The sequence below is a fragment of the Passer domesticus genome, chromosome 21 (genome assembly GCF_036417665.1).
Source record: "Passer domesticus isolate bPasDom1 chromosome 21, bPasDom1.hap1, whole genome shotgun sequence".
Lineage (NCBI taxonomy): Eukaryota > Metazoa > Chordata > Aves > Passeriformes > Passeridae > Passer > Passer domesticus.
In genome coordinates this window covers 1,407,723-1,433,144 of record NC_087494.1, presented here as the reverse complement: position 1 = coordinate 1,433,144, position 25,422 = coordinate 1,407,723, and the positions used below count along the sequence as shown (strand labels likewise).

General features: G+C 56.4%; 3 protein-coding genes and 1 long non-coding RNA gene across 5 annotated transcripts; 2 read left to right on the top strand and 2 right to left on the bottom strand.

Moving 5' to 3' along the window:
• Positions 1-1,183: 1,183 nt before the first annotated feature.
• LOC135284768 (uncharacterized) lies at positions 1,184-14,939 on the bottom strand. Its single transcript, XR_010349930.1, has 5 exons — positions 14,706-14,939; positions 4,611-4,693; positions 3,844-3,906; positions 2,133-2,201; positions 1,184-1,577 (listed from the first exon to the last, which is right to left on the bottom strand). It is a non-coding gene; the product is annotated as an uncharacterized LOC135284768 (long non-coding RNA).
• Positions 5,494-14,654, top strand: LOC135284747 (perilipin-3-like). 2 transcript variants are annotated; one of them, XM_064396421.1, is made up of 8 exons: positions 5,494-5,566; positions 9,315-9,385; positions 9,810-10,005; positions 10,559-10,641; positions 10,913-12,128; positions 12,551-12,750; positions 12,935-13,063; positions 13,222-14,654. In XM_064396421.1, exons 2-8 carry the CDS (start codon positions 9,326-9,328, stop codon positions 13,780-13,782), a joined length of 2,445 nt encoding a protein of 814 aa, XP_064252491.1. In that variant the 5' UTR covers positions 5,494-5,566; positions 9,315-9,325; the 3' UTR covers positions 13,783-14,654. The 2 variants fall into 2 exon arrangements, with proteins under 2 accessions (XP_064252491.1, XP_064252492.1); XM_064396422.1 differs by lacking the exon at positions 9,810-10,005 and having other exon boundaries at positions 5,531-5,566.
• Positions 14,940-15,165: 226 nt separating the features above from the next.
• Positions 15,166-18,814, top strand: TICAM1 (TIR domain containing adaptor molecule 1). The gene is made up of 2 exons (XM_064396425.1): positions 15,166-15,215; positions 16,007-18,814. Exon 2 carries the CDS (start codon positions 16,527-16,529, stop codon positions 18,582-18,584), a length of 2,058 nt encoding a protein of 685 aa, XP_064252495.1. The 5' UTR covers positions 15,166-15,215; positions 16,007-16,526; the 3' UTR covers positions 18,585-18,814.
• A 2,206-nt stretch (positions 18,815-21,020) lies between these two features.
• FEM1A (fem-1 homolog A) lies at positions 21,021-25,032 on the bottom strand. Its single transcript, XM_064396420.1, has one exon. The coding sequence runs from the start codon at positions 24,868-24,870 to the stop codon at positions 22,864-22,866; it is 2,007 nt and encodes a 668-aa protein (XP_064252490.1). The 5' UTR covers positions 24,871-25,032; the 3' UTR covers positions 21,021-22,863.
• Between the last annotated feature and the right edge of the window lie 390 nt (positions 25,033-25,422).

Genomic DNA, 25,422 nt, shown 5'->3' with positions numbered 1-25,422 from the left:
TCACCGGGCGCGGTGCTGGAGCCGGTGCCGCGCGCGCTTTCCGCGGGCTTTGGAGTTTGGCGCGGAAAAGCCCCGCGCGCGCCCCGCGCGCTCCCATTGGCCGCCGCTGGCGGGAACGCGCGGGCGGGGCGGGGCCGCCGCCGCCTCCCGGAGCTCGGGGGGGAACCTGGGGGGGGGAAACGGGACCGGGAAAACACCCCCTGGAACCGGGGCGACAGCGGGGATCCCCCGGCAGGGACCCGGCCCGGCGCCCCCGCTCCGCTGCCATGCTGCGGGCAAAACCCCGGAATGCCCAAGGGCTCCGTCAGCACCGAACCCCCGGGGCCGCGGGCACGGTACCGGGGATTGTCCTAAACCTGGGGAGCCCCAGCGGGAGAGGAGACGCCAATGACCCCCCCCTATGACAGCCAGCCTTCCCGAGGGTTCCCGTCCCCCTGGGGGGCTCCAGGCCCTACCCTCATGCGAATAAACCGAATAATCCGAAAGATGCGAATAATCCGAATAACCGAATACACAAAGCCATCCAAATAAACCAAATAATCCGCAAAAGGGCTCTAACTCCCCGGGCCGTTAGCTCCAGGGGGACTCGTGGCGCTGAGCAGGGCCCCGCTGGTGACAAGGTGGCCTGGGTGACACGGCAGGGCCGTGGCGTGGCCGCGCGAGCCGGCAGAACGAGCAGACCCAGCAGGATGTTTGTCCCCAAAACCACCGGCGCCGCGAGGAAACTCAAAATGCCAATATTTGCTTAAAACAACCGTTGGGATGGCGGAAAGCGCGGCCAAGAGGCCCCTGAGAGAAGGCTGCTCCGAGGGAAGGATGAAAGGGGAGAGAGGCCGGGCTGGGGCCGCGGGGATGGCGCGGCCGGGCCGGAGCGGCCGCGGACAAAGGAGCACGAGGCGCGGCACGGCCCGGCAAAGCCCGCTTCCCGTGCTCCCCTCCCCGCCCCCGCGGGCTGCCACGGCACCAGAACACAGCCACAGCGGGACATGGTGCCCTGGGCACCACGACACAGCCACAGCGGGACATGGTGCCCTGGGCACCACGACACAGCCACAGCGGGACATGGGGCCCTGGGCACCACGACACAGCCACAGCGGGACGTGGCGCCCTGCATGCCACAGGGGACACACAGGGCAGCGGCTCTGCCGCGTCCCACTCCGTCCTCGGAGCCACCATGGGCCCCACGGATGGGTCACGGGCTGGCGGGAGGCCTGGGGGCTGTCGGGGCACTCAGGCAGCCTGCAGGCCGTGTTTCCTCCCAGGGCTGAAGGCTCTGCCTTGACACAAAGTCATTTCTTGCCCTTGCGGAGGTACTGGAGGATTAACCTGAAGCCGCCGCAGCACTTCCTGCAGCCTGGGAGGGTTCTGGGATGTTGGGCAGGAATTCCTCCCTGCCAGAGCTGCACAACACAGTCGTTCACCACCCTGACCTTGACAGACAGGTGCCACCCCCCAGTTTCTGTACTGGCAGGATGTTCTGTGGAATGGGACATCCCTCTGGCCACTCCAGGGCAGCTCTCCTGGCCGTGCTCTCACCCAGCTCCTTGTGGCCTTGCTCGCTGGCAGAGCCTGGGAAACTGAAAAGTCCTTGATTTGGAGTAAGCACAACAGCCACAACCACAACATCGGTTGTTATCAACATTATTCCCATGCTAAATCCCAAACACAGCCCTGGACCAGCTGCTGGGAAGAAAATTAACACTATCCCAGCCAAAACCAGGAGACGGGCACTGGCATCTCTGCTTTTATGTGCATAAACAGCTATTCCTTGCATTGCTGTTCCCAAGGACAGGTGGTGACTGAGGCCTGTCACACACAGCACAGCCAGAAACCTGCCCCAGGTGGGGCTGCAGCTCAGGGGGAGCAGTGCAGGGCTGATCCAGTCATGCTGCACCCAGGAACTCTCCGGATCCCATGTTCCCCTCCCTCCACACAAAGCTCTGAACAAGCAGCAGCCTACAGGGGTAAAGCTGGCCAAAGCCCAGGGCTGGGGAGGGCAAAGGAGGCCTGTGCCTCTGGAGAAGCAGGAGCTGGGGTCTCAGCCACAGCTGAGGATGGAGGGGACACATTCAGCAGGCCAGGGGACATCCCCTCTCCCATCTACCAAACCCAGCAGCATTACACCAGCTCACCTCTACCTCAGGCAAGAGAGCAGCAGCAGAGGGAGGAGCAGCCAGGCACGCAGAAAACCATCCTGCAGCCTGAAAAAAAGCAGCAGAAAGGTGAACTGGAATATTGGGAGAGCAGCCAGGAACCATCAGGCTGTTCCCTGCTGTGAGAGCAAAGTGGCTGGAAGGGGAGCAGGAACTTGCCACCACCTGTCCTTCTGGGAGGTCCTTCTGGAAGGAGAGCAGGGCCTGGAGAGGAACAGGGGCTGGGGAGCTCAGGGAGCTGCTGGAAGGGGCTCACCCCAAGGTGTGCTGAGCAGGCACAGGAGACAGGAGGGAACTGCTGGGCTGGTGCAGAGGGAGGCAGCAGAGACCTGCAGCAGGTCCTGACCCAGGAGAGTGCTCTGAAGGCCTGGGGGGAGCAGGAAGGGTGGTGGGCTTGGCACAGCAGTGAATGACAATGACCCAGAGCTGTCCCCTCGTGGGCCCTGCAGAGCTGCCCAGGCTGCTCTGGAACCCAAGGGCTGTGCTTCACCTCCCCAAGGAACAGAACCAAAGCTCCTCGTGCCCCAGCCCTGAATCATCCTTCTCATCACTTCTCGTGCCTGTGCCTGCCCCGGGGGAGGTGACATGGGGAAGGTGACCGTGGCACAGTGGCAGGTTACTCATGCAGCAGTGCCCTGGGAGAGCAGCAGGATGATTTCCTCTGCAGCAGATGAACATTTGCAGTGGGAACTCCAGCATCACGTGTGGCCTCTGGGCCCCAAAGGGACAATGCTGAGCTGTGACACACCACAGAGCAGGGCAAGGAGTGGCTCCCAACACAGGGCTCTGACCCTCCAAATCCCCCACACGCCTGCAGGTTTGCACTCAACAGAAACCAGGATGGGACAAGTGAGAAGCTCCAGGCTGAGGCCTTGTCCCCAGGCAGAGCCAGGAGCTGAAGGAGCAGGACTGAAGGAGCCAGGAGCAGCTGAAAGAGCCAGGGGCAGCTGAAGGAGCCAGGGGCAGCTGAAGGAGCAGGACTGAAGGAGCCAGGGGCAGCTGAAAGAGCCAGGAGACAGCTGAAGGAGCCAGGGGCAGCTGAAGGAGCAGGGCTGAAGGAGCCAGGGGCAGCTGAAGCAGCAGGGCTGAGGGACAGGGGCTCCTGGAGCAGAGGTGGGGTTCACACCTGAAGGATCCTGCCCCAGGTCTGGATGCTGCAGCTTTGCTCAGGGCTGCACAGGGCTGCCATGCCCCAGCCAGCACAGCTCCTCTTCCTTCCCCAGACGTGTTTCTCCACTTCCTCCCACGCCCTTCCCACCCCACCAAACCTCTTAGGATGATTTTATCTCGGATTTAAATCTGTGTCTTTCATACAGCACCAAGGGTCACAGAAACAATTGTGCAAGCCTTTGCTCTGACACTGCAATCCCCCAAATCCAGTGTCCTGAGCCTGCAGGCAGTTCTGCCACCCAGCAGGAAATCCCAGCACCAACATTTTACCCTAATATCAAAGCCACCTATTAGATATTAAACACAGCCTGGTTAATTTTAATTACTGGTTATCACTTCTCACATTCCCCTGTGCCCCACCACAGCCACATGAGGTGCATCCTGCAGACAGGGCTGTTTCACTCACTTAGGGGATGAAATAGAACCTGTCCCATGAGACTTTCACCATCCACACAGAACTGACCCACAGGGGCACTTCATACCCAGGAACCCCCTGGCAGCTGGATCACTGACACCTTACCTGAGGATGCAGCACTGGCCAACACTCCAAAATACACAGGACTCATTTCTTGATTCCCTGTTCCTGTAAAAAAACCCTTCATTTCATCAATTCTTCACAGGACAGACAAGAACAATTCTTATTTCCCTTACAAACATCACAATTGTTAAAGCTGCCTTCAGTTTTAGTACAAGCTATCAAACACTTCAGAACTGCATCAAAAACTTAAGGCCCTTCCCACCCAGAGCATTCTGGGTTCTGTGACTCTGTGACAAGCTCCCAGGTGATGAAGGAAGATGGAGTTTATGTCACACAGACAAATGCACAAGGACTGTTTCCAGCAGTGCAGGTGATCAAACCAGAGGCAAAAGCCACAATTTGTAGCTGGAGAGGCTCAGAGTGGACACTGGGAGCAGTTTCTCCATTAATGCAACATCCACACGCAGTGGTTCCAGCAGCCAGAGAGGCTGTGGGAGATCTGCATCCCTGGGAGGCTCCCAGACCCAGCCAGGTCCCAGCTCTCCAGGAGTGCCTGAGCTCCAGAGGCCTTTCCAGCCAGCACTCCCAGCTAAGCCAGCCTCAGGATGAGGATTCCTTCCAGCCCCAAAGCTCAGGAGTGACAATTGTCTACATTTTTGTCAGCTTAACAGCACATTTTTCAAAAACCACTGGCACCCCCCTGCCTGAATGGCAATACAGAAACAGAGCCAAGGTCTCCTGCATCCATGGCCCAAAACAAGGTGACTCAATCACTGTAATAGTGTTAGAAGACTTCAGATAATGTTTACCTGTGCCTCGGTTTCCTCCCCCGCTGATCTTGAAAACAGACAACAGGAAGCTTAATTGATGTTTTCAAACCAGTTTTGGAGAGCTGAAGATGAAAAGACACAAATAGAAAAGGATTAACTGGAGTTTTCAGTATTTGTTATAGCTGTTAAAAAGCCCTGAGCTCCTTGGAGTCCTGCACTGCGGGGCCCTCTGTGAGGATAAAAAAATAAATCAACTCCTGCCCTGAAAATCCCAGCAAACAGGAGAAGCAGAAAGTTTCATCATCAGGTGCCTGCTGGGGCCTGGCACGGGCTGAGGTGGGAGAGCATTTCTGACTCCTTGGGGAAGCACAGCAGCCCCCATGTGGGGAGGGGACCTTTGCCAAAAAAAATCAGGATGATGATGATGATGATAGTTCACACCACAAACACCATGTCCTGCTTCTCTGGGACTTGGTGACAACATCTGTGACCCCCTGCAATGACAGCCCCTGTGCCCCCAGCTGGGGGACAGACAGGGGGACAGCTCCTGTCCCAGCCCCCTGTTCCAACAGCTCCAGTGCCTGACCTCCATGAGCAGCTCCCTGCAGGAGCAGCCCCAGGCACGGGGGGATTGCTGGGATTGCTGGGGTGGCTGTGCAGGGCTGGGGGATCCCTGTGGCCCCCTCCCAACTCAGGGTATTCCAAAGCCAAAGCACCAGGGGCTGGGGCACCCTCTGAGAGATGCCCTGCACACCCTGCCAGCTCTGCCCCTGCTGGGGGGACAAACAGCAGCTCCAACACCCACCACGGCCCCTGGGGACCCCGGCCCCTCACCTGCGGCCCCACCCGGTGCTGTGCCCATTGGCCAGGCCGCTCCTGCCTCCATCGGCCCCGCGCTGCCAATCACCCCGCGGGTATTTAACTGGGGCGGCGCCCCGCACTCCCAGTCTCACCAGTGCTCCCAGTCTCACCAGAGCCGGGCGCGGAGCAGGCAGGTAGGGCTGGGCTGGGGGGTGGGCAAGGTGTGGGGGCTGTGATTTGTCTGGGGGCTCGGGGTGCCTCCCCGGGGCTCTGCAGCCCTGCCCGGGCTGGTGCCGGGGGCTGCAGCTCGGAGCTCCCTGCGGGGGGATCCGGGTGTGCCCCGGGCCCTTCAGCCCCCTGCACAGCAGGACCCGGGTGCTGTGTCCCTGCTGTGTCCCCGCTGTGTTTTTCTGTGCGTGGGGGGCTTTGCTCTCTGAGGGCAAAGGTGACATTTTCTGCTGTCGCGATGTGTCTGCCTTGGCTAACAGCTGAGGCGCTTGGGGGTGGAACCAGGTGATCTTTGAGGTCCAACCCAAACCGTGGTGGGGTTCAAACAGTTCCCTAAAGGCTCCTTCCCAGCTCTGAGATGACTCCTTGGTAACTCTGTGGATCTGTGACTGAGCAGTTTGGGGTTTTAAAGCTCTTTTTCTGCTTCTTCTTTGCTGAGGGTCCTGCTGGGGGGTGACTCCCACCAGTCACCTGCACAGCGCTGTGTTTGGGATGAGGGACAAGGTGGATGCTCCAGGGGCAGGTGACACCCCGGGGACAGGGTGCAGGTGACCTGCCGGGCATTCCCCTCCTGTGACAGGCTGCCAGCCCTGCCCGGGGCTGTTTCTCGTGATCCTCTGGTGGAGGCACGAGAACCGAGTGACAAGAACTGCTCAGAGCACCCTGTCCCTGCAGGGCTCTGCCAGCCCCCAGAGGGAGCTTTGGCAAGCTGGATTAGCGATTCTCAAGACTAGCAAGGCTTTAAATGTGGTCATGACTACCCTGAGCTGTGGATGGCTGGGAAGGATTTCAGTTTCTGTAGCTGGTTCTGCTGAAAATTCCAGATGGAAATGTGCTGAGCTGCTTGCTCTGCAAATTACAGCTTCCAGATGAAACCAAGAGCTCTGTCCTCATGGAAAGACTGGGAAGCACTGAGAAGCTGTTTCAGTTAAAACTTCACTCCTCTTTCCTAAAATATTCTTTTCCAAGCAGTTACTGACCCAGTGGTGGCCACTGGCTGTGGTGTTGAATTTCTGCTGGAGGTGTGGGGGAAGCCCTGCATCCATCAGCAAGGGTAACTTTGATCTTTGAGGTTTCCTAGTGCTGCTGGTTTGTCCAGAAAGGTGAGATGGCCACCTCTGCCAGTCCCTGAAACTGCTGTCCTCAGGTCAAAGCTGGGAATCTTTGACCTTCCTCCTAAAACTAATTCTGTCCTCAGAGCATTTGCAGCCCATTCCCCACAGACATCCCATGACCCAGATCTGCATTTTTGGGAACCAGGTATCAGTGGCAAATCTCGAAAAGAATGTAAATAGGTGCTTGAACCACAATTGAATTCCTGTGCCCTGATTAGCCCTCCCTGCTCACATCTAAAGCAGTAAATTTAGCTTTGTTTTCCTCGGTGGTCATTAAGGAATTGCCAGTTAAGCTACGGAACCAGCCCTGCTGGCTGTGGCTCAGTTTCTCCCAAGGTGAAATCCCTTGGAAGGGAGAGGAGCTTCCTGAACATGAAGATGCTACAGGAGCACACACCAGCAGCCTGTTCTCATGGAGCCGAGCTGCTTCCTGCAGGGAAACCTTCCAGCCAAGGGCAGTAAAGAACCTGTTTTACATGAACTGGTCACTGCCAGTGCCAGAAATCAGGGAGCCAGCCCTTGCTCCTTCACTGACTCCAAACGGGCAATGATCAGTTCAGCTCCTGATCCCAGAAAATCTCTTGACCTTGATGCTAGAAAAGAGCACTGAAGTTTGATCCTTCTGAAACCACCTGTTTCAAGAGCTTTCTCCAGCAGTGACCTAATATTTCAGATGTAGCAATGGCGTGAAGTCATCTGATCATCACTTTCATATGAAGAAAACCACAACCAAAACAAAGTGCTGCTGTTTCTGTTCCTCTGCCCACTGGGATTTCCACTCCCAGCCATCCTGGCTTGGCTGTGGCTTCTCCAAAGGATTCAGAACCACCTGACCCAGAGTTGCCAAGCACTGGGCTTTCCTGCAACCTCTGAAGCAAAGCAAGGGTTGCTCAGCACTTCTGCAGGGAAAGAGAAAATAAAACCATGCTGTGGAGATCTGCCCACACTGCAAATCTGGGTGTTGCAAAACATGGATTTCTCCTCCACAGTGGAGAGCAAACCTTGTTCCAACATGACTGTGCTGAAGGATTGTCCCTGCCAGGCTGTATCCATAGTTAACATGGGATCCCTGTACTTCAGAGGCTGATCTAACCTTACAGCAGTTTTTACATCAGCCAAGAAGTTACTCCTGAATTATTCCAACCAGAGTCCCCCCTCTTCCTTTTGCTGCTGTGTCTCTGTGCTGGCTCTGACCCCAAGGCCACCACAGTGTCAAACTCCACAGTCTGAGCTTTTCCCACCTGTCCAGAGTAAAATAACTGAGCAAAGGGGCTGTTTGTGGTGGTGTTGAAAGAGCTGTGCTTTGCCCCCAAGTCAGCCCTGCATGGCTCCAAAGAAATAACAAACCTGCCCTGAGGCAGAGCAGGAGGGACAGCCACTGCCAGCAAACCGTGGACTTTGGGACTAAATTCAGCCTTGCTTGCTTTGGAGCAGCTTTTTACAACTTCTCCCAGCCTGGTGAGGATCCATTGGTGGTTTTGCTGTGCAGATAAGTGGGGAGGGCTCCCAGAGGAGCACTGGAGAGGCTGGAGGTAACAACTTGGGTGACACTTTTGCTACAGGCATGTGGCACTCGGCATCCCTGCCCTGCTCAAATCTCACTGAATTCTAATTAATTCAGTGGTTAATGCAACAATATCTGGTGTTTTGCCAAGTCATCTCCTAAGATGTCCCTGGCCCGTGGCAGAGCCCAGCCCAGGGCTCACAAATGCTGGTTTCACTACTTCTCTCCATCTCTCTGTTCCTGTTTCTCAGCAAAATCAAAACCTTGCACGAGGCAAAGAACACAAGAACCAAGACAATGGGCTCCACCACAACTCGGATGGCAAGCTTTTTTGGGAAGAGTCTGCCAGTGAGCCTGGAGCAGTGCGTGGCTTGGAAATCCAGTTTGGCAGGAATTTTGGTTTGAGGGTTTTCCACTGGAAAATGTCATAGCAAATCTAAGAATAGGAATTAACTGGCAAATGAGAGAAAAGCAGACTGTCCCAAAGAACAAATGTGCTGAAATCCCTGCTGTGCCTGACTAAGGCTCAGAGTAATCCTGGGTTTATTACCAATACAGGAGTGTCCAGATACCACAGGAGATCTGTGCTGGGGGACAATACCCGTTCAGATTATTGCAACATCTTATACTTCTTCAATCCCATTATGTCATGAGAATGTCTCTGAGCCTTGGTTTCACAGGAAGTGAGATTTCCTGCCTTGCTGGTCAGTAGGATGTGAAGGCAAGTCTCCAGGTAGCCATGGAATGCTGCAGCTGGGAAACCTGGCTCATCCTCCAGGGAGAACTCCACAGGATTTTCATGTCCTTCCCAGGCTGGCTATATTGTTATATTTTCTCTCCCCTGTCCAGCTGAAGAGGGGGGTGATGGAGTTGTTTTAGTGGGTACCTGGTGCCCAGGCAGGGTCATCCCACCCCACAGAGAAAACACAAGACAAATAAAAGAGTTCTCACCTATTTCTAACCTGAACCTTTTTGGGAGCAGCTGAATGACAAATCCCAGCTTTGTTGCCTGCTGCTTTTCCCCTGTCCTGGCAGGATTTTATTTCTTTGGAGGAAATGAAGTTGTGCTCATGATACTCCTGTTTTTCCTTCCAGCTGCAGTCAGTATGGCCTCAGGAAAGACCCCAACCCCAGACCTGCTGAAGGCTGAGGAGCAGCAGAGTGTGGTAGGTGCCAGGGCACCCACAGCAGTTAAATCACCCACTGACATGTGCTGGTAAACCTCTGCCAGCACCCCAAAACCAGGCTGGGGGGACAGAAAGATTAGCCCTGTGAAGCTGTGGCCAAATCAAAACCCCCTCAGTACAGAAGGCAATTGTTTTGCTCAAGAGACAACTTCAGGGCTGGCCAAATGATGCAAGTAGTTCTGAAACAGGAGCTGTTGCAGGTCCTACTTCCACACCTGGTTTGGTGCTGAAACCAGTGTGACTCAGAATTCACAAGCACAGAGTTCAGACTTCTTAACCCTGGCTTGTTGGAGGCCTCTGGATGAGTTGGAGGATGAGGAGATGGATTTGCTGGGACCTTTCTGGACAGACACACGGCTGTGTTCAGGTTGGGCTCTAATGCCAGGGTTTCTCTTGGATTTAGAGCGCTGTCAATCGAGTCACCAGCCTGCCCTTGCTCAATTCTGCCTTCAACCTGGTCTCCTCTGCCTACACCCACACCAAGGAGTCCCACCCGTGCCTCGGTGGTGTCTGCAGCGTGGCTGAGACCGTGGCTGCCGTGGCTGTGGGCAGTGTGGTGGGAGGGGCACAGCCCATCCTGAGCCAGCTCGAGCCACAGAGTAAGTGCAGGGCTGGGGGACCCTGGGGGCAGGAGGGAGGGGAGGGTCATGTGCCTGTAGGGTGATCCCACCTCCCACAGCACCTTCTCCTCCAGCACTGGGCCTCCCACCCAGCAGCTCCCCAACACTGAAGTGCCTGGGTGTGAAACTGTTTCCAGGAGAAGCAGAGTTTGATTTTTGAGTTTTGATTTTACGGAGTTCTGACCATCCCAAGCAGGAGCTGTGTCAGTCTGGAATAGAGCTCAGTCTGGCTTATCCCAACATTCTCAACCCTTTAAACCCAGTGTCCTGCCCACCAAGGGCAGGTGCTACAGTGCAGTTGGATTAAAGTCCACTGTTAGAAAGCTGGGAAGGCAAAATGGAGACTATTTGAACCTGATGAATTTTAGGGTTTGTTCACTTTTAACAAGATGCCCACACACATCCCACCCTAGAATGGGGATTTTTTTTTTTCTGGGGCCTGTTTTCATGAGTGTATCCTCAACTGGCCATTGTAGGGTCAAAAACCCATCCTCAAATGTAAGAATAAACTGGTGCTTATTGTCTCTTCCAGTTGCTCTTGTGAATGAATATGCCTGTAAAGGTCTGGATCAGCTGGAGGAGAACTTGCCCTTCCTGCAGCAGCCAGCAGACAAGGTAAGGAAAGGCTTTTCAAGGCATGGCTTGATGGAAGTTTTATGGTACAGAAATATGGGGAAATAAATAAAGCTCAGCAGCAGGGAAAGCTAGAGAGGTGCCCTCAGCATGCAGGAGTGAACGTGTCCATGTCAATACAGGTGTGCTCACCTCCCTGGCCCTCCCACCACTGCAAGCACAACTAACCCCAGTGGAAAAGCTTTTTCAGAGAGGGAAAACATATTTTGGAACAATAACAAGAAGAAATCTTTCTCTGCCTCTCCCTGTGCAGGTAATCTCAGACACCAAGCAGCTGGTGTCCACCAAAGTGACCTCTGCTATGGACGCTGCCTGCGAGGCCAAGGAAGCGGTGGCTGATAAAGTCACTGAAGCTGTGGACCTCACTAAAAATGTTGTTGGGGACAGTGTCAAGCTGACCAGGTCTGTGGTCACCTCCACTGTCAGCAGTGCTGTGGAGGCTGCCCAGGGTGCCAAGGAGCTGGTGACCAGCAAGGTGACAGAGGCTGTGGATGTCACCAAGCACATGGTGGAGGACAGCGTTGACAGGACCAAGTTTGCAGTTGCCTCTACGATTGTCAACGCTGTGGAGGCTGCCCAGGGAGCCAAGGAGCTGGTGACCAGCAAGGTGACAGAGGCTGTGGACCTCAGTAAGCACCTTGTGGAGGACAGTGTTGACAGGACCAAGTCTGCTGTGACTTCCACCATCACTGCAGCTGTGGGGGCTGCCCAGGGAGCCAAGGAGCTGGTGACCAACAAGGTGACAGATGCTGTGGACAAGGTCACCAAAGCTGTGGATGTCACCAAGCACATGGTGGAGGACAGTGTTGACCTGACCAAGTCTGCAGTTGCTTCCACGATTGTCAGCGCTGTGGAGGCTGCTCAAGGGGCCAAGGAGCTGGTGACAGACAAGGTGACCAAGGCAGTGGACCTCAGTAAGCACATCGTAGAAGACAGTGTTGACCTGACCAAGTCTGCAGTTGCCTCTACGATTGTCAACGCTGTGGAGGCTGCCCAGGGAGCCAAGGAGCTGGTGACCAACAAGGTGACAGAGGCCGTGGATGTCACCAAGCACACGGTGGAGGACAGCATTGACAGGACCAAGTCTGCTGTTGCTTCCACCATCACTGCAGCTGTGGGGGCTGCCCAGGGGGCCAAGGACCTGGTGGCCAACAAGGTGACCGAAGCAGTGGACCTGACCAAAGGGGCTGTTCAAGACAGCGTTGAGAAGACCAAATCTGTTGTCACCTCTACGGTCAGTACAGCTCTGGATGCTGCCTATGGCACCATCACCAGCAAGATCAACACAGCCCTGGAGCAGGGCAGGGAGGTTCTCCAGGAGGGCGTGGAGATGACCAACTCGGTGGTGACCAACAGCATAAGCAAAGCCAAGGCAGTGAGCCAGGCAGTGGCTGGAGGTGTGGAATCTGTCCTGGGAATGTCAGAAGATCTGGTGGATCATTACCTCCCAATGACCGAGGAGGAACTAGGTAAGAAAATACTTACCTGGCGCTTGTAGATGCAAGTCCTTTCCCATGTGAGTAGAGAGCACCTGACACAGCAAGACTCAGCTTCTGAAGCAGACAGGTAGCTCTGAATTTGTCACCAAGTTGCTGGCTGTCAACACCAAATTGCCACATGGCATGGGACAGAGTTCAAGCATTTACTGGCTGGTCCTTGTCCATCAGCCTCCAAGTAAATAAATACATGAGTTCATGCTTCAACCTCTCCATCAAGTCTGCTTACCTGAAGATTGAGCAGGGACTAACCTGCCTTTAACACATGAGCAGCTACAAACCTCCTGCTCCCACAGCAAGCTTCAGCCTTCATGTTTTCCAATGAGTGATCCAACCTCTTCCACCCCTCCCAGCTGGCAGTGAGCCCAGCTGCACTCTGTTCTTGTTTCCTCCAGGTAAACTGGCCACCACGGTGCAGGGCTTTGGCGTGGCCTCCGTGGAGGAGCAGAGGAGGCAGCGGAGTTACTTTGTGCGCCTGGGCTCGCTGTCGGGCAGGGTCCGGCACCGCGCCTACCAGCACTCCCTGGCCAAGCTGCAGGGCTTCAGGCACCGCACCCAGGACACCCTCTCACGGCTGCAGCTGGCAATAAAACTGGTACCAACACGCTTTGCCCTTCCTCCTCCTGTCTGTAGCCCTTCCTGCCCTGCTATCCGGCTGGAAGCTCTTCCTCCATCCCACACCAGCTCCGTGTCACCTTGGATCCTTCCCTGGCAGGGAAGCGCTTGTCCCTCTCTGTGTGTGCTTGCAGTACAACCTTTCCTCTCATTTTTCCTATCAGATTGAATCTGTGAAACAGGAGGTTGGCCAGAAGCTGCTGGAAGGGCGGGAGAAGCTCCATCAGCTGTGGGTGGACTGGAGCCTGACGCAGCCCAAAGGAAACCAAGTCAGAACTGCGAGCCAGCCAGAGGTATCCCCGCGGGCCGGGCCCTCCCGAGCCCTCCTCGAGCTGCCCTGTCCCGGCAGGTGGAGCCATCCCTGAGCTGCTCTCTCCCGGCTGCAGGAGCCATCCCTGAGCTGTTCTCTCCCGGCTGCAGGAGCCATCCCTGAGCTGTTCTCTCCCGGCAGGTGGAGCCGCGCACTCTGGCCATGCTGAGGATCATCACCCAGCAGCTCCAGCCCGCCTACCACAGCCTCAAGCTCAGCATCCACGGCCTCCCCAGCAGCATCCAGGAAGCCGTGTCTCGGGCCACTCGGCACATCCACAAGCTCCACAGCTCTTTTTCCAGGGCTGTGTCCTTCCAGGACCTCTCCAGAACCACCCTGGCCCGGAGCCAGGAGCGTGTGGCAGAGGCGCGGAGGTCCCTCGATGTCCTCTTCGAGTATGTCACTCACAACACCCCTCTGAACTGGATTGTGGGGCCCTTCAGGGCCATGGCTAAGGTGGCACAGGACAGCAGAAAGCACAAGAAGAGAGAGATGAGGAGTGATATAAAATTACCCAAGTTGGAGATGGCTCCACTATCACAGGAGGTGACAAAAGCACCTGAAGAGCCAAAGGGAACCAACAGGCTCTCAGAAAAATGGTGTGAAGTGCTAGAGAAGCTGGAGGAGAAGGTAGGGAAGGACACAGAGGTGGCCCTGGCTGCAAAGGAGATAAAAACCAGTGCAGCAGAGGAAGATCTCTGATAAATCCCAGCTCTTCTGGCCAAGGCTACTGGGCTAGAACAGCACTGGATCTTCTGGTTGTGTGCCCGCTTGTGCCATGAGTGCCTCTGCTCTCTGGATTTAGTCAGATGTAGTAAGAAGGTATGATAACCAAGGTGGGGAGATTCTGAATCTTGATTTACTGTTTTTAAATCCAGCTGCTGTGCTGAAAGGGGAGATGGGACCTGCACTGCAGCTTTTTAACTCAGCCCAGCTGTAGCTGTGAGTGGCTAAATCTTGCTGAGACAAGTTGTGGGAGAGAAGTGACCTCAACTTATTTTTAATGCTGGATTTGTTTTTAATTTGCCCAAGCTGTGGAACTCTTGAGAAGATGCTATGCTTGACCTTTGATACTATCTCCCACCTTCTCCACATTTAAAAATACAAGTTCCAGACACAACTTCCTTTGTGCCTGTTGTGCTTCTGGGGAGGCTGGGCCCTGCAGCACATCTGGCACAGCTGGGGGCAAGGAGCTGCTCCTCCAGAAGAGATTTCTCTTCATGGATCAGCCAAACTCTTCTTCCTTCATGGAGAAGCACCGGGCAGTGTGGGGTTTTCTTCAATTTTTCCTATTTCTGTGAATGACTTCAAGGATTATCTGTGAGTAACTCCATGTGTGAAACACTTCACAGCCATTAAATGAGGCAGCATTTCCCAGGAGTTACTCTGCCATGGGATTAGGATATCCTGTTATTAAAATAGGGGGGATTTTAATCCAGGTGCTGGTTCTTTCCCAGAAAATGCTACTTTGTAATAATTTCAAATGTAATTTATTTTGGTAACTGTTCCTGGCATTGTCCCCATGCCAGGGCTGGTGAGCAGACACTGGAATAAAGCGTGACCTGTGTTCAAAACCATGTGGGTTTGTGTGTACCTACAGCTGCAGGGTTGTGCTCTCCCCTTACCTGAGCTGTGATGAAGCCTTGCCTTTACCAAATCTTGTCCCTGGCCAGCTTGTCTCTTCCCTGCTCTTGCTGGAGGGGGAAAAAAAAAATCCTGGCTTTAGTATGACCCATGCTGTCTTAACCAGAAGAATCATTTTGTTTCCCCGACTCGTGCCTGTCCTCCTGAGGCTCAGGGGAGTCTGTCCGTGCCCCCCTGCTCCTCCTCACCCCGAGCTGCTGTGCCCCCCCTGCACCCCGGGCTCTGCACTGCTCCTCCCTGCTCCAGCACTTCCACCGGCACTCCCGCAGGGAAGGGCCGGGTCCTGCCTGTCCCAGCGCTCTGTGCCACCTCCGGCTGCTCGTGCGGGGCACAGCGGGCCGGGCTGGGCTGGCTCACCGGGAGCCGTGCCGCGGGTCCCGGGGCTGCTCCCTCCCGGTTCCTGCTCCCTCCCGGTGCCGGTTCCTGCTCCGCCCCGCTCTGCCCCGCCCGGGCTCAGCGCTGCTTCCGCATGTCCCGGGCACGGGCTGCAGGTAGGCTGCTCCTTCCCTCGCTTCCCTTCCTGCCCTTCCCGGCCGACCCCCGCCCTTCCCGGGCACGGGGCTCGCCCCCAGCCCGGCCGTGCCACCCCCGTGCCCATCGGGCATGCAGGGCAGGGCTGGCCCGGCCCGGGCAGCGAGGCACATTGGGCAATTGCAGGGTTTTCACGAGACGTGAAAACAAAACCGAGCGTGGAAACTTTCCCGAGTTGAGAGTTATTTCGGGGCGTTCGCTGGGGCTGCCTTTAAATAGGGAGAGTTCCTGCAGCAGGCTCAGGCAGCGCCTGGAGCAGTGAGTGTCCCACCGGAGCCCTCCCCTCCAACACTCCTGTTGTTAAATTAAAATCCCATCAGAGGCCTGGGGTGAGTGCAGGGGCTCAGGGATCACCTGTGCATGGGGATATAAAAGTCTCCCAATGAAAGAAGGACGTGGAGCTGCTGGGACAGAGTCCAGAGGAGGCCACGGAGCTGCTCCAGGAATGGAGCCAGGCTGGCAGAGCTGGGGGTGCTCACCTGGAGAGGAGAAGGCTCCAGGGAGAGCTCAGAGCCCTGCCAGGGCCTGAAGGGGCTCCAGGGAGAGCTCAGAGCCCTGCCAGGGCCTGAAGGGGCTCCAGGAGAGCTCAGAGCCCTGCCAGGGCCTGAAGGGGCTCCAGGAGAGCTGGAGAGGGACTGGGGACAAGGCATGGAGGGACAGGACACAGGGAATGGCTCCCACTGCCAGAGGGCAGGGCTGGGTGGGATATGGGGAAGGAATTCTTTCCTATGAGTCTTCCCTGATAACACAGGTTATCGGCTGGAAAGGGTTTCCTCTACACCTGGTTTATTCCTCCACTGCCATCACAAGGAGCCTGTGAGAACCCCGGGACCAGCTGCCTGGAGGAGACACTTGGATTTACCTAAATATAGCATTATTTCATCAATTATCTTAAACCAGTTGTAATTAATGTGAAATGAACGTGAAGAATTTGCTCTTTGCTTAATCACAGAGCTGGAATAATGCACAGAGCACTGGCACAGCTGCAAGCATGGAACAGATGCAAAAATAATTTGGGAGGTGTGACAGAGAGAGGCTGTGAGCTGCAGGAGCATCCCCCAGTGCCCACATCACCCCTGTGCTCTGTTCTCCTCGCAGGCTCCCAGCTCTGAGAGGCCCCAGCTCCCAGCAGAGTGCCCGGGCACCGCAGGCTTGTGTGGAACCAGGAGCACCAGCGGGGCACCCCCAGCCCCACAGGCAGACAGCCCTTGGCCATAAGATGCTTTTCCCACCCCTGTTCCAGTCCGTGGTCGGGGCCAGCAGCTGCTGAGATGGCACAGAGAGCTGAGCTGCAGCCCAGCTTCGAGGACGTGTTCAACATTCTGTCCCACGCCCCGCCAGAGAAACTGCTGAGCCTCCAGTTCAAACTGGAGCACCTGAGACCTGGGCCCTGCAGCAAGCTGCTGCAAGCTATGGTCCTGCTCACTCTGGGGCAAGAAACGGAGGCAAGAATTTGTCTGGACGCCTTAAGGGATAACCAGGCAGCCCGGTACGTCCACCAGCTCAAACTGGGCGCTGCAGGAGCGCGGGAAGATGGGGAGGAGCTGCAGCCTCCCCAGCTGGATGCAGGAGCTGTGGCACTGCTGGCACAGCTGTACACAGTGCTGGCACAGGAGCAGCTGTGCAGTCCTGAGGCCAGGGACAGAGCCAGCAAGGACACTCAGCGGGGGACACTCAACAACATCCCACCCAAGGAGCAGGAGCAGGGCTCTGCAGCCAGCGGGGGCTCAGGGGACAGGTTTGGGACGCTGAGATCCCACGAGGATGCAGCATTTCCCCACACAGCCAGCTCCCACAACATGGTGAGGAGCTCACCAGTGGAGATCAGAGGCAACTCAGACCTTTCAGGCCCACGGACCCTGTGCTCTGTGGGGAGCTCCTCCCTGTCCAGCTGTTTGGAGATCAGTGCATCCCCAACAGGTGCTTTTCACACCCAGCCCTCTGTCCCCGAGTGTGTCCCCAGCTGTGCTGGACGCCCCAATGGGGACACACAGAGCCACAGCCCACAGGAATCCAGCTGGGCCAGCACACCCAGCTCTCCCCCTGGGCAGGACACAGCTGCCCAAGGGCCCCAGCCAGAGGAGGTTCTGCAGGTCAGGCCCTGTCACCCCAGCCCTCTCCCCATTCCAACACCGCTGCCCTCGGAGCCTGCCCAAAGCAGGGATGTGTCCAGCACAGTGACAGAGCCTCACACACCAAGAGAAAAGCAGGATGAAAAGCAGGATGAAAAGCAGGATGAAAAGCAATTACCTGCTGACGTCCCTGACTCCAGGGCTGCAGTGGATACTGTTCCTACCCTTGTGTCCATACAGGACTCCTACATTCCAGCAGGCATTCCCTGCAACTCTGCACCTGCTTCTACTTCAACCTGTTCCCTTCCTCCTCCTAATTCCTTCTCCTCAACTCTTCCTCCTCTTCAGGAATCTCCCTCCAAACTATCGTATCCCCCTCCCCTGCATTCATTCCCCTCTCCAGCCAGGCCTCCTGCTCCCCCAGCCATGGATCCATCGGAGCCAGATGATGCCAAGTTCTTCACGTTTGTTGTTCTGCACGCCAGTGAAGATGAGGTTGTGGCCCAGCAGGTCAAGAACCTGCTGGAGAGCATGGGGGTGTCCAACGGTGCCACGCTCAGTGAGGATTTCTTCATCGCTGGGCGCAGCCACATGACTTGCTTCCAGGAGGCCATGGAAAACTCTGCCTTCATGATCCTCCTGCTGACCAAGAACTTTCCCTGCAACCTGTGCCTGTACCAGACAGACACTGCTCTGATGCAGTCCATCCTGGACCCCTCCAAGCAAGACTCAGTCATCCCATTTCTACCCAAGGCAAACGCCCTGGAGGGCAGCCAGATCCCCAGGATGCTCAGCGCGCTCGTCACCCTGAATGAGAGCTCTCCTCTCTTCCCCACGAACGTGCAAAAGACTTTTAACCCCAAGAAGATCAGAGAGAAGAAAGCCATGTGGGACCAGCTGCAGAGAAGGAAGCTCCAGGCACGTTGGGAACAGCACCAAGCCCAGCAGAACCTGGCTGCCCTGAGCCTGGGCTCCCCTCCCTGGGGGCCTCCAGCAGCGCCATGGCCAGGGCCACCAGGGCCACCAGCCCAAGCCTGGTGTCCCCCTGCCCCGATGGAACCCCCCCCTGCTCAGAGGGGTCCTCCCCCTTCCCAAGCACAGCTGCCCCCAGGCCAGTACAGCCTGCCAGCAGGCCAGGCAGGGATGGCACCCCTGATCATCCAGCACGCCCGCATGGTTCAGATCGGGAACCACAACGTGATGCACGTGGAAACGGGGCCAGGGCACAGCCAGGAGCAAGCCAGGCACAACGTCTGACTGGGGCAGCAAAAGACAAAATTCATTTCCAATCCTGGATTAGTGTAATTCTGCTGGGACTGGGACTATTACTCTATGCACCAAGAGTGCCATTTTCCTGAAGCACAAAAGAAAATTCTTCATTTTTTGTTGGAAAAATGATGTCGTGATTTCTTGAAAGTAACTGAGAAAATTATTTTCCTATGATTGTCTGGGACTACTTGAAGATTTTATAAATAATTTTTAATTAATTTATTTGTGTTCCTCTGCTTCTTTCCTGTAGAATTAGAAAAGGGATAGTCAGGGATATATGGAAAATTATTGTGCATGTTGGCTGGAGGGGCTGGGAGACGGCACTGACCAAATGATTTGAGGGACAATCTGCAAGGGATGCTTTGGGAAGCTGCCTTTAAGGAAAAAGCGGAATGAAAAACCAAAACCAGTGAGCAGAATAGTGCAGAAGGGCGGAGAAACCCAGGAATGGAGAGTGGGAGGGGAAATTTTGCAGGATCTGAGCTTTAACACCAGGAGGGCACCTGGAGCAAGGCCCTGGCTCCTCCTCCCAGGCTCCAGGCACAGCCATTTTCCTGATCGTCAGCAGAGGTCACCCCAAAGCCACCCAGAGACTGGAAATGGGGCTGTTCCCTCCCGGGGCAGAGCCCAGAGGCAGCTCAGCCTGTGCCAGGAGCAGGGCACAGCTCCGGGCTCCTCAGGAGCCACTCCCTGGTCAGGGGGATGCCCCTGGGGTCAGCACAGGGCAGTGACCCCATCCCAGGTGTCCCTGCAGGGCTGTGTGTGCTCGTGGCACTCCTTGGCTTCCCCAGCAGGTCCCAGGAGGATCCAAGGCCATCCCTGCCCCAGCTGGGTCCTGTCAGGCCTCATTCCACACTGCAGCCTTGGTCCCAGAGCCCTGCGAGCCCCAAGCCAACCCCTGAGTGGGGCAGATGTTATTAAATCCTTGCAGGAGGCTCTGAGCTGCCCCCCAGCTCTTGCCTTCCAGCTCTCAAAGACTGGATTTTAACCCTGCAGGACCCAGTGACCATGGATTAACCCATCCACTCCTTCCAGAGCCTGCTGGCATCCTCCAAGTGCTCGAACTCCTTTTATTTTCCTGGTTTCTCTCCTCCACAGCACCATTAGGAGTTGTTGTGTCACTGCAGTTCCTGTCCCCTGCCGTGGGTGCAGGACAGTCCCTCCCCTTGGGAGCACTCCCACACCCCTCCTCTCCCAGCTCCTCTCCTACTATAAATAATCATGCAAAATTAGTCAGCTGGAAGCTGCTCCAGCTTGTAAACAACCTCAGCACAGGCACATCCAGCGTGCTTGGCTCACACACAGGGGAGGGAGAGCTGTGTCTGGGCTACACGAGGGTCTGCAGCCACCACAGTGCAGAAAAAGCTCCTCTCTGTCCAAGAATTAACAAAATAATCACTGAAACACTGCCCTGTTCTCCACAACTGTGTTTTGCCCACATGGAGCTGGCCCTACACTCAATCAGGCCTGTTCAGTGTAATTACCCCTAAATCATGCAGTGATTTCTTCCACCCTGTAATTACTATCAACATTTAATTGCTGGGCCCTCTGTGTAATTACAGATTATTTATGTGTTTAAAAAAAAAGTGAAGCCTTTTCCATCACACAGAATATTCTCCTCCTTGGGGCTGCTGGATCCCCCAGCTCCCTGACCACGAGCTCAGCTCCAGGGTTGCTCCTGCCTGGATTTACTCCCTTCCCTGCCACTCTCTCCTGCCAGCAGCCCTGGGTGCCACCTGGCTCCTGGTACCTGCCTGGCAGCTGCTCTCCCACCCTGGAGATCACCTGCAGCACAGGAGGAATGTCTGCCAGGGAGGAGCACCAGCCCAGGCTCTACAGACACTGCTCCAATGGCATTTTTAGCACAAAGGCACCATCCTTCATCAAGGCATCAAGAACTACGGATGGAGCAATAAATGACAGGACAAACATTCCAATATTTTATCCACCCACCCTCCCTGGGGAAGACCAAGCAGTTCTGGGATCCAGGTCCTTGTGTGGGACTGACTCCAGTACCATTAATTCCTGTTTTTACCATCCCTGATGGATTTGGGGCTAGAAACCAAACTGATGACAGTGTCCCTCTTTCTGCTTGCTGTGTCCACTGTCCCCATGTGTAAGGCAGGTAACACCCGAGTCAACACAGATCCTCTCACGTTGTTTGATTTGCACCAAAATGTGAGGCAAAACACAGAAGAGGTGTCATTTCAGTGTCAGTGTTACTCTTTTCCAGGGGAAGTTTGTCAATGCAGCACAGATTGGTTTTTCACAGGAGTAACCATGAAATGAAGCATTCTCACCTGTTTAATTGCAAACACCCCAGGATTCCAAACCCACAGTGTCCCATCCCTGGGAAACAAACTGAAAATAGAGGAAAACACCTGAATATAGAGGCTTATCAGGAAGAAGTCCAAGGCACTTGCATTCTAGCAGCCATTTTTTGTTTTATTATTTAAAGTTAAGAGCGCTCATCAGCTCACAAAGGAACAAATCCCATTCCTGCAGTTTAGTTCAGGTTTCAGCCAAAAGGAAAAAAAAAATAGAAGGCAGCTAAACTAACTCTGCACTTTACAGCTCAATTCAAGTTAAACCTCCTCGCTTTATAAATAAATGTTATAGTTAACACTGCAAAATGTACTGGCAGATCTACAATACCTTGAAGGGGCAGAGAGCGTGGTTATTGAGGCTGATAAATACAAACAGAGAAGCTTCAGTAGCACAGAGAGCCAGGGTGGGGCAGGGGTCTGCTCTCCCAGGTGGACCTTTCCCAGAGCTCCAGGCAGCTGCTTTCCCCCTCAGCTCTGCTCCCCACCCTGCTCAGGGCCAGGGAAGGAGCCACAGGCTGCCCATCACCGCCTGCACAAGGACAAACTGCTGGAAACTCTTTGTTTTCCACCACGGGGGGGGGTCTGCTCATAGAGGCAAAATCCTGCCCTGAGACTACAGAGTTAAAAACAAGGTGTGTGCAGATCCTCATCAAAGGAAGGAGCTTGCCCAAACAGCAGCCAGGTGAGATTTCAAATTCCACCTTGGAAGTAGCACCATCCTCAGTGAAGTTACAAAAAAAAATTGAAAAAAGGAAAAAAAAAGAAAATAAAAAGATTCAAAAGCCCAAACCAGCTGCTAAGAACCCACTGCATGAGGTTTCAGAATGGGGCAATAACAGAGCCCAAGCACTAAAACCTCAGAAGGATAAGGAGGCACCTTAAACTTTCATTTCTTGCTTCTTCCTTCAGCCCACCCTGGTGCAAACCCACCACACTCACCTGCTTTCATAACCCCCTCCAAGCACCTCCACACTGCAGGCACCTCCTGGCCTAAAGGGCTTGCAAGAGCTCAGCTCTGAAAATAGCTCAAAATGTGCTGGTTTGGCTCCCAAACACATTCACCCTTCCAGCTCAATCCCTGCTGCCCTCTGGAGCCACAGCACATTCATGCTGGGAATGGAGCAAATGGGTGTGGAATGGACAAGCCAAGGGCCTGAACACATCTAGATTTTGTTCTTAAAGTAGTTTTTTCCTCCCCATTCATAAACTACAACATCTATGGATGAAACTGTATAACCAGAACTGACCTTCCTCTATCTTACAGGATTGGAGAAGTCTTGCAGCATAGATAGGGCCTGGCTCTACGAGAGAAAAAACATCCCAGCTTTATGCACAATCATGGAAATCTCAGGCCTTTAACACCATGTGCTACTTGGCCAACCAAGAGAGAGACAAACCCCATCCTCAGCACACCCAGCCCTGTGCCAACCCTGGGCAGAGCTCGAGCTGTTGGGCATGGGCTGTCCCAAACCTGACAGGAGGGAGGGGAAGGGATTAACTGGAGGGTGTTTCATTCCTCACTCACTTTCTACCTGTTGTGTGTGTGGGGTGGGAAGGGCCAGAGCACGTGGGGGATGTGTAGCTGCTCCAAAGCTGAACACTGAGTTAATCCAGCACTAACGGGACAGGCAGCAGGTCCCAGGGAATCTCCATTTCCTTCCTTCTCAGGACACGATGGTGGCTTGGGGAAGGGCAGGGGCTGTGGCATCTGTGGACAGAGTGCACTGGAGAGAGCTGGTACCTGAAGGTGACAACGAGGGACAGCCATGAGCTCTAGGGCCTCCTCCTCCCCTGCCCCGACACGCCAGCTGGGTGGTGACAGATGGGGACAAAGCTCAGCACAGCGACAGCCCTGGGCACTTTGGCACAGCCAGCCCGAGCCCTCCAGCTGCACAACCTCAGCGGGGTGGGACAGGCTGGGCACCGTCGTCTGTCACACCCTAGTGCAGCTCAATGAAGGCTTCCAGCTCCTCGGGGATGAATCCCTTGTAGGGAATCTTGTGCTTGTCCAGGGCGCGAGCAGCAAGGCACTGGAGGGTGATGTAGTTGAAGGGCTGCATGGTGCTCTTGGTGAGCAGCTTCTCGTCCAGCAGCTCGTAGGCCGTCTGCTTGAAGGCGTTGGTGGCGTCCATGTGCGCCCCGGCCTCCATCAGGGCGCTCATGATCAGCGGGCAGTTGTTGCGGGCAGCCACGTGCAGGGGGGTGTTGTTGTCATAGTCCCGGCTGTCCGGGTCCGCCCCGCACTCCAGCAGCAAGTTCACCACGTGCAGGGATGGGAATTTGCCCACGGGGTAGCGCCCCACCGTCGTGGTGTCTTTGTCCACGGCCATGTGCAGGAGGGTGAAGCCGTTCTTGGCGCGGGGGCTGCACTTGAGCAGGCGGTAGATGGTCTGGCGCTTCTGGTGCTCCTGCTCCGGGGTGCACTCCACCTTCTCCAGCAGGAAAACCAGGTGCAGGATGATGGCCAACGTCTTGGTGAACTGCGCCGAGTCTGCCACGGGGTCCTTGCCGTGCACCAGGGCCCTCTCCACCTCCCGGACCCCTTTGCTCAGCACCCCGATGAGGTCGGAGAAGCCCAGGTGGGTGGCTAAAGTGCCTTTGGAACGGTCCTGGAGCACGTAGGAGTACAGCTCGGCAAAGGAAAGGAAACTGCTGGCAGTCATGGGGCTGAGGGGCTCCAGGTTGCCTTGCTGCATGTCCAGGGCGTACTTCCACAGGTTGATGCAGCGCTCGAAGTTGCCGGAGTCGGCGTAGACGGCGCCGCGGTAGCGGATGTAGTAGGAGGTGTCGGGGTGGGAAGGGCCCAGGATGCGCTCCCGGATCAGCAGCGCCTGCATGCGCATCTCGTCGGGGTCCGTGATCAGGGCTTCCAGCTCCTCCAGAGAGCTCACCTCCCGCGAGTAGTCGTAGGCCAGCACCAGCTGCCGGGGCTCGGGCTTGGGCAGGTACTTGCCGCCCTCGCAGCGCAGCTCCATCGCCCTGCGCCAGTACTTGTGGGCTCCCAACAGGTCTCGTTTCTTGTCCACAAACGTGGCACCCAGCAGCTCCAGCGCTTCCACAGCAGCCTCTCGAGTGCAGAACACGTTCGGGACCTCATCCTGGCCGGAGGCTGAAGCACCGCAGCCCTCACAGCCCTCTTCATTACAGCCCCTCTGATGGCTCCCACCCGAGGCGCAGGTCCCGCTCTGGCTCCCCGCAGCCTCGTCCTGCTGCAGCCCACCCTGGATCAGGTACTCCACGATGTTGGTGTGGCCGGTGACGCTGGCAGCGAGCAGAGGGGTCATGCCGTAGCCGTCCTTCTCCATGCGGGCCTTGGAGCGGAGCAGCAGCTGCAGGATCTCCAGGCTGCCCGACTCGGCGCAGTCGTGCAAGGCCGTGTTCCCCTTCACACTGCGCCGGTTCACATCGGCCCCTTTCTCCAGCAAGTACCGGGCGATCTCCCGGTGCCCTTTGTAGCAGGAAATCATCAAGCACGTGTGGCCGTGCCGGTTGGCCACCTCCAGGTCGGCGCCGCGTTCGCCCACCAGGTACCGCACGATCTCCAGGTGCCCATCGAAGCAGGCGGCCCGCAGCGGGGTGGAGTTGGTCAGCGTGGTCTGGTTCACCGAGGCGCCGTGGTCCAGCAGGCTCCGCACCACGCCCAGGTGCCCCGCGGCCGAGGCCGCCCACAGCGGCGGGGCCCCCTCGATGGTCTCACCGTCGAAGCTGACGGAGCCGCCCTCCTCCACGCGGGCCCCGCAGTGATCCAGCAGGTACTCCACCACCTCCAGGTGTCCGTGCCGCGCCGCGATCAGCAGCGGGGTGCTGCCGGCCCCGGGGCCGCCCCCGCCACCGGGCCCCGCCGTCAGCGCCTCCAGCTCCTCCCGGCTGCGGCTGCCCAGCAGCTTCTGCAGCAGCTTCAGCTTCCCGTCGCGGGCCGCATTGTACACGGCCGTGCGCAGGTCCATGGCGCCAGCGGCCGCCTCCAGGCCATGGACCGGCGGCGGCGGCGCGGCCCCAGCGCGGCGCGGGGCGGGCGGGGGGCGGCGGGACCCCCCTGCCCTCAGCGCGGCGGGACCTTCACCGCCCGGGCCCGGCCGCCATCTCAGGCTGCGCCGCGGAACAAAATGGCGCCGCGCGAGGCGGAGCGGGACGCGCGGCGGATGGTGGGGATTGTAGTCCCGGGAGCGGCGCTGCTCGCCCGGCGCCGCACCGTGCGCACTCTGTTTCCCAGGAGGCAGAGCGGGTGGGGGGGAGAGGTGGGAAGGATGTGCAGCCTCTCCTTGCAGGGCATGCTGGGCAGTGTAGTTTTCTCGGCCCGCTGCGGGTAGCGCCGCTAATGGGCTTTCACCAGCGCCGGGACTACACTTCCCAGTGCGCCCCGCGCGGACCAGGCGCTGTCCAGGGGCGTCTGTGGCTGCGGGCTGTGCTGCTTTCATAGCGGTTTTATTTCTCTTAAATTCCTCGGTGTTATGGCACTTCAAAACCCGGCGGCTGCACAGCATTAATCTGACGTGGTT

What these genes read in the sequence shown, in the direction of transcription:
- LOC135284747 (XM_064396421.1), top strand. Translation starts at nt 9,326, where the DNA reads ATGGCCTCAGGAAAGACCCCAACCCCAGACCTGCTGAAGGCTGAGGAG. An exon ending in TGCAGCAGCCAGCAGACAAG is followed by an intron (nt 10,642 to 10,912) that starts GTAAGGAAAGGC and finishes CTCCCTGTGCAG; the next exon opens with GTAATCTCAGACACCAAGCA. An exon ending in TGCAGCTGGCAATAAAACTG is followed by an intron (nt 12,751 to 12,934) that starts GTACCAACACGC and finishes TTTTCCTATCAG; the next exon opens with ATTGAATCTGTGAAACAGGA.
- TICAM1 (XM_064396425.1), top strand. Translation starts at nt 16,527, where the DNA reads ATGGCACAGAGAGCTGAGCTGCAGCCCAGCTTCGAGGACGTGTTCAAC.
- FEM1A (XM_064396420.1), bottom strand. Translation starts at nt 24,870, where the DNA reads ATGGACCTGCGCACGGCCGTGTACAATGCGGCCCGCGACGGGAAGCTG.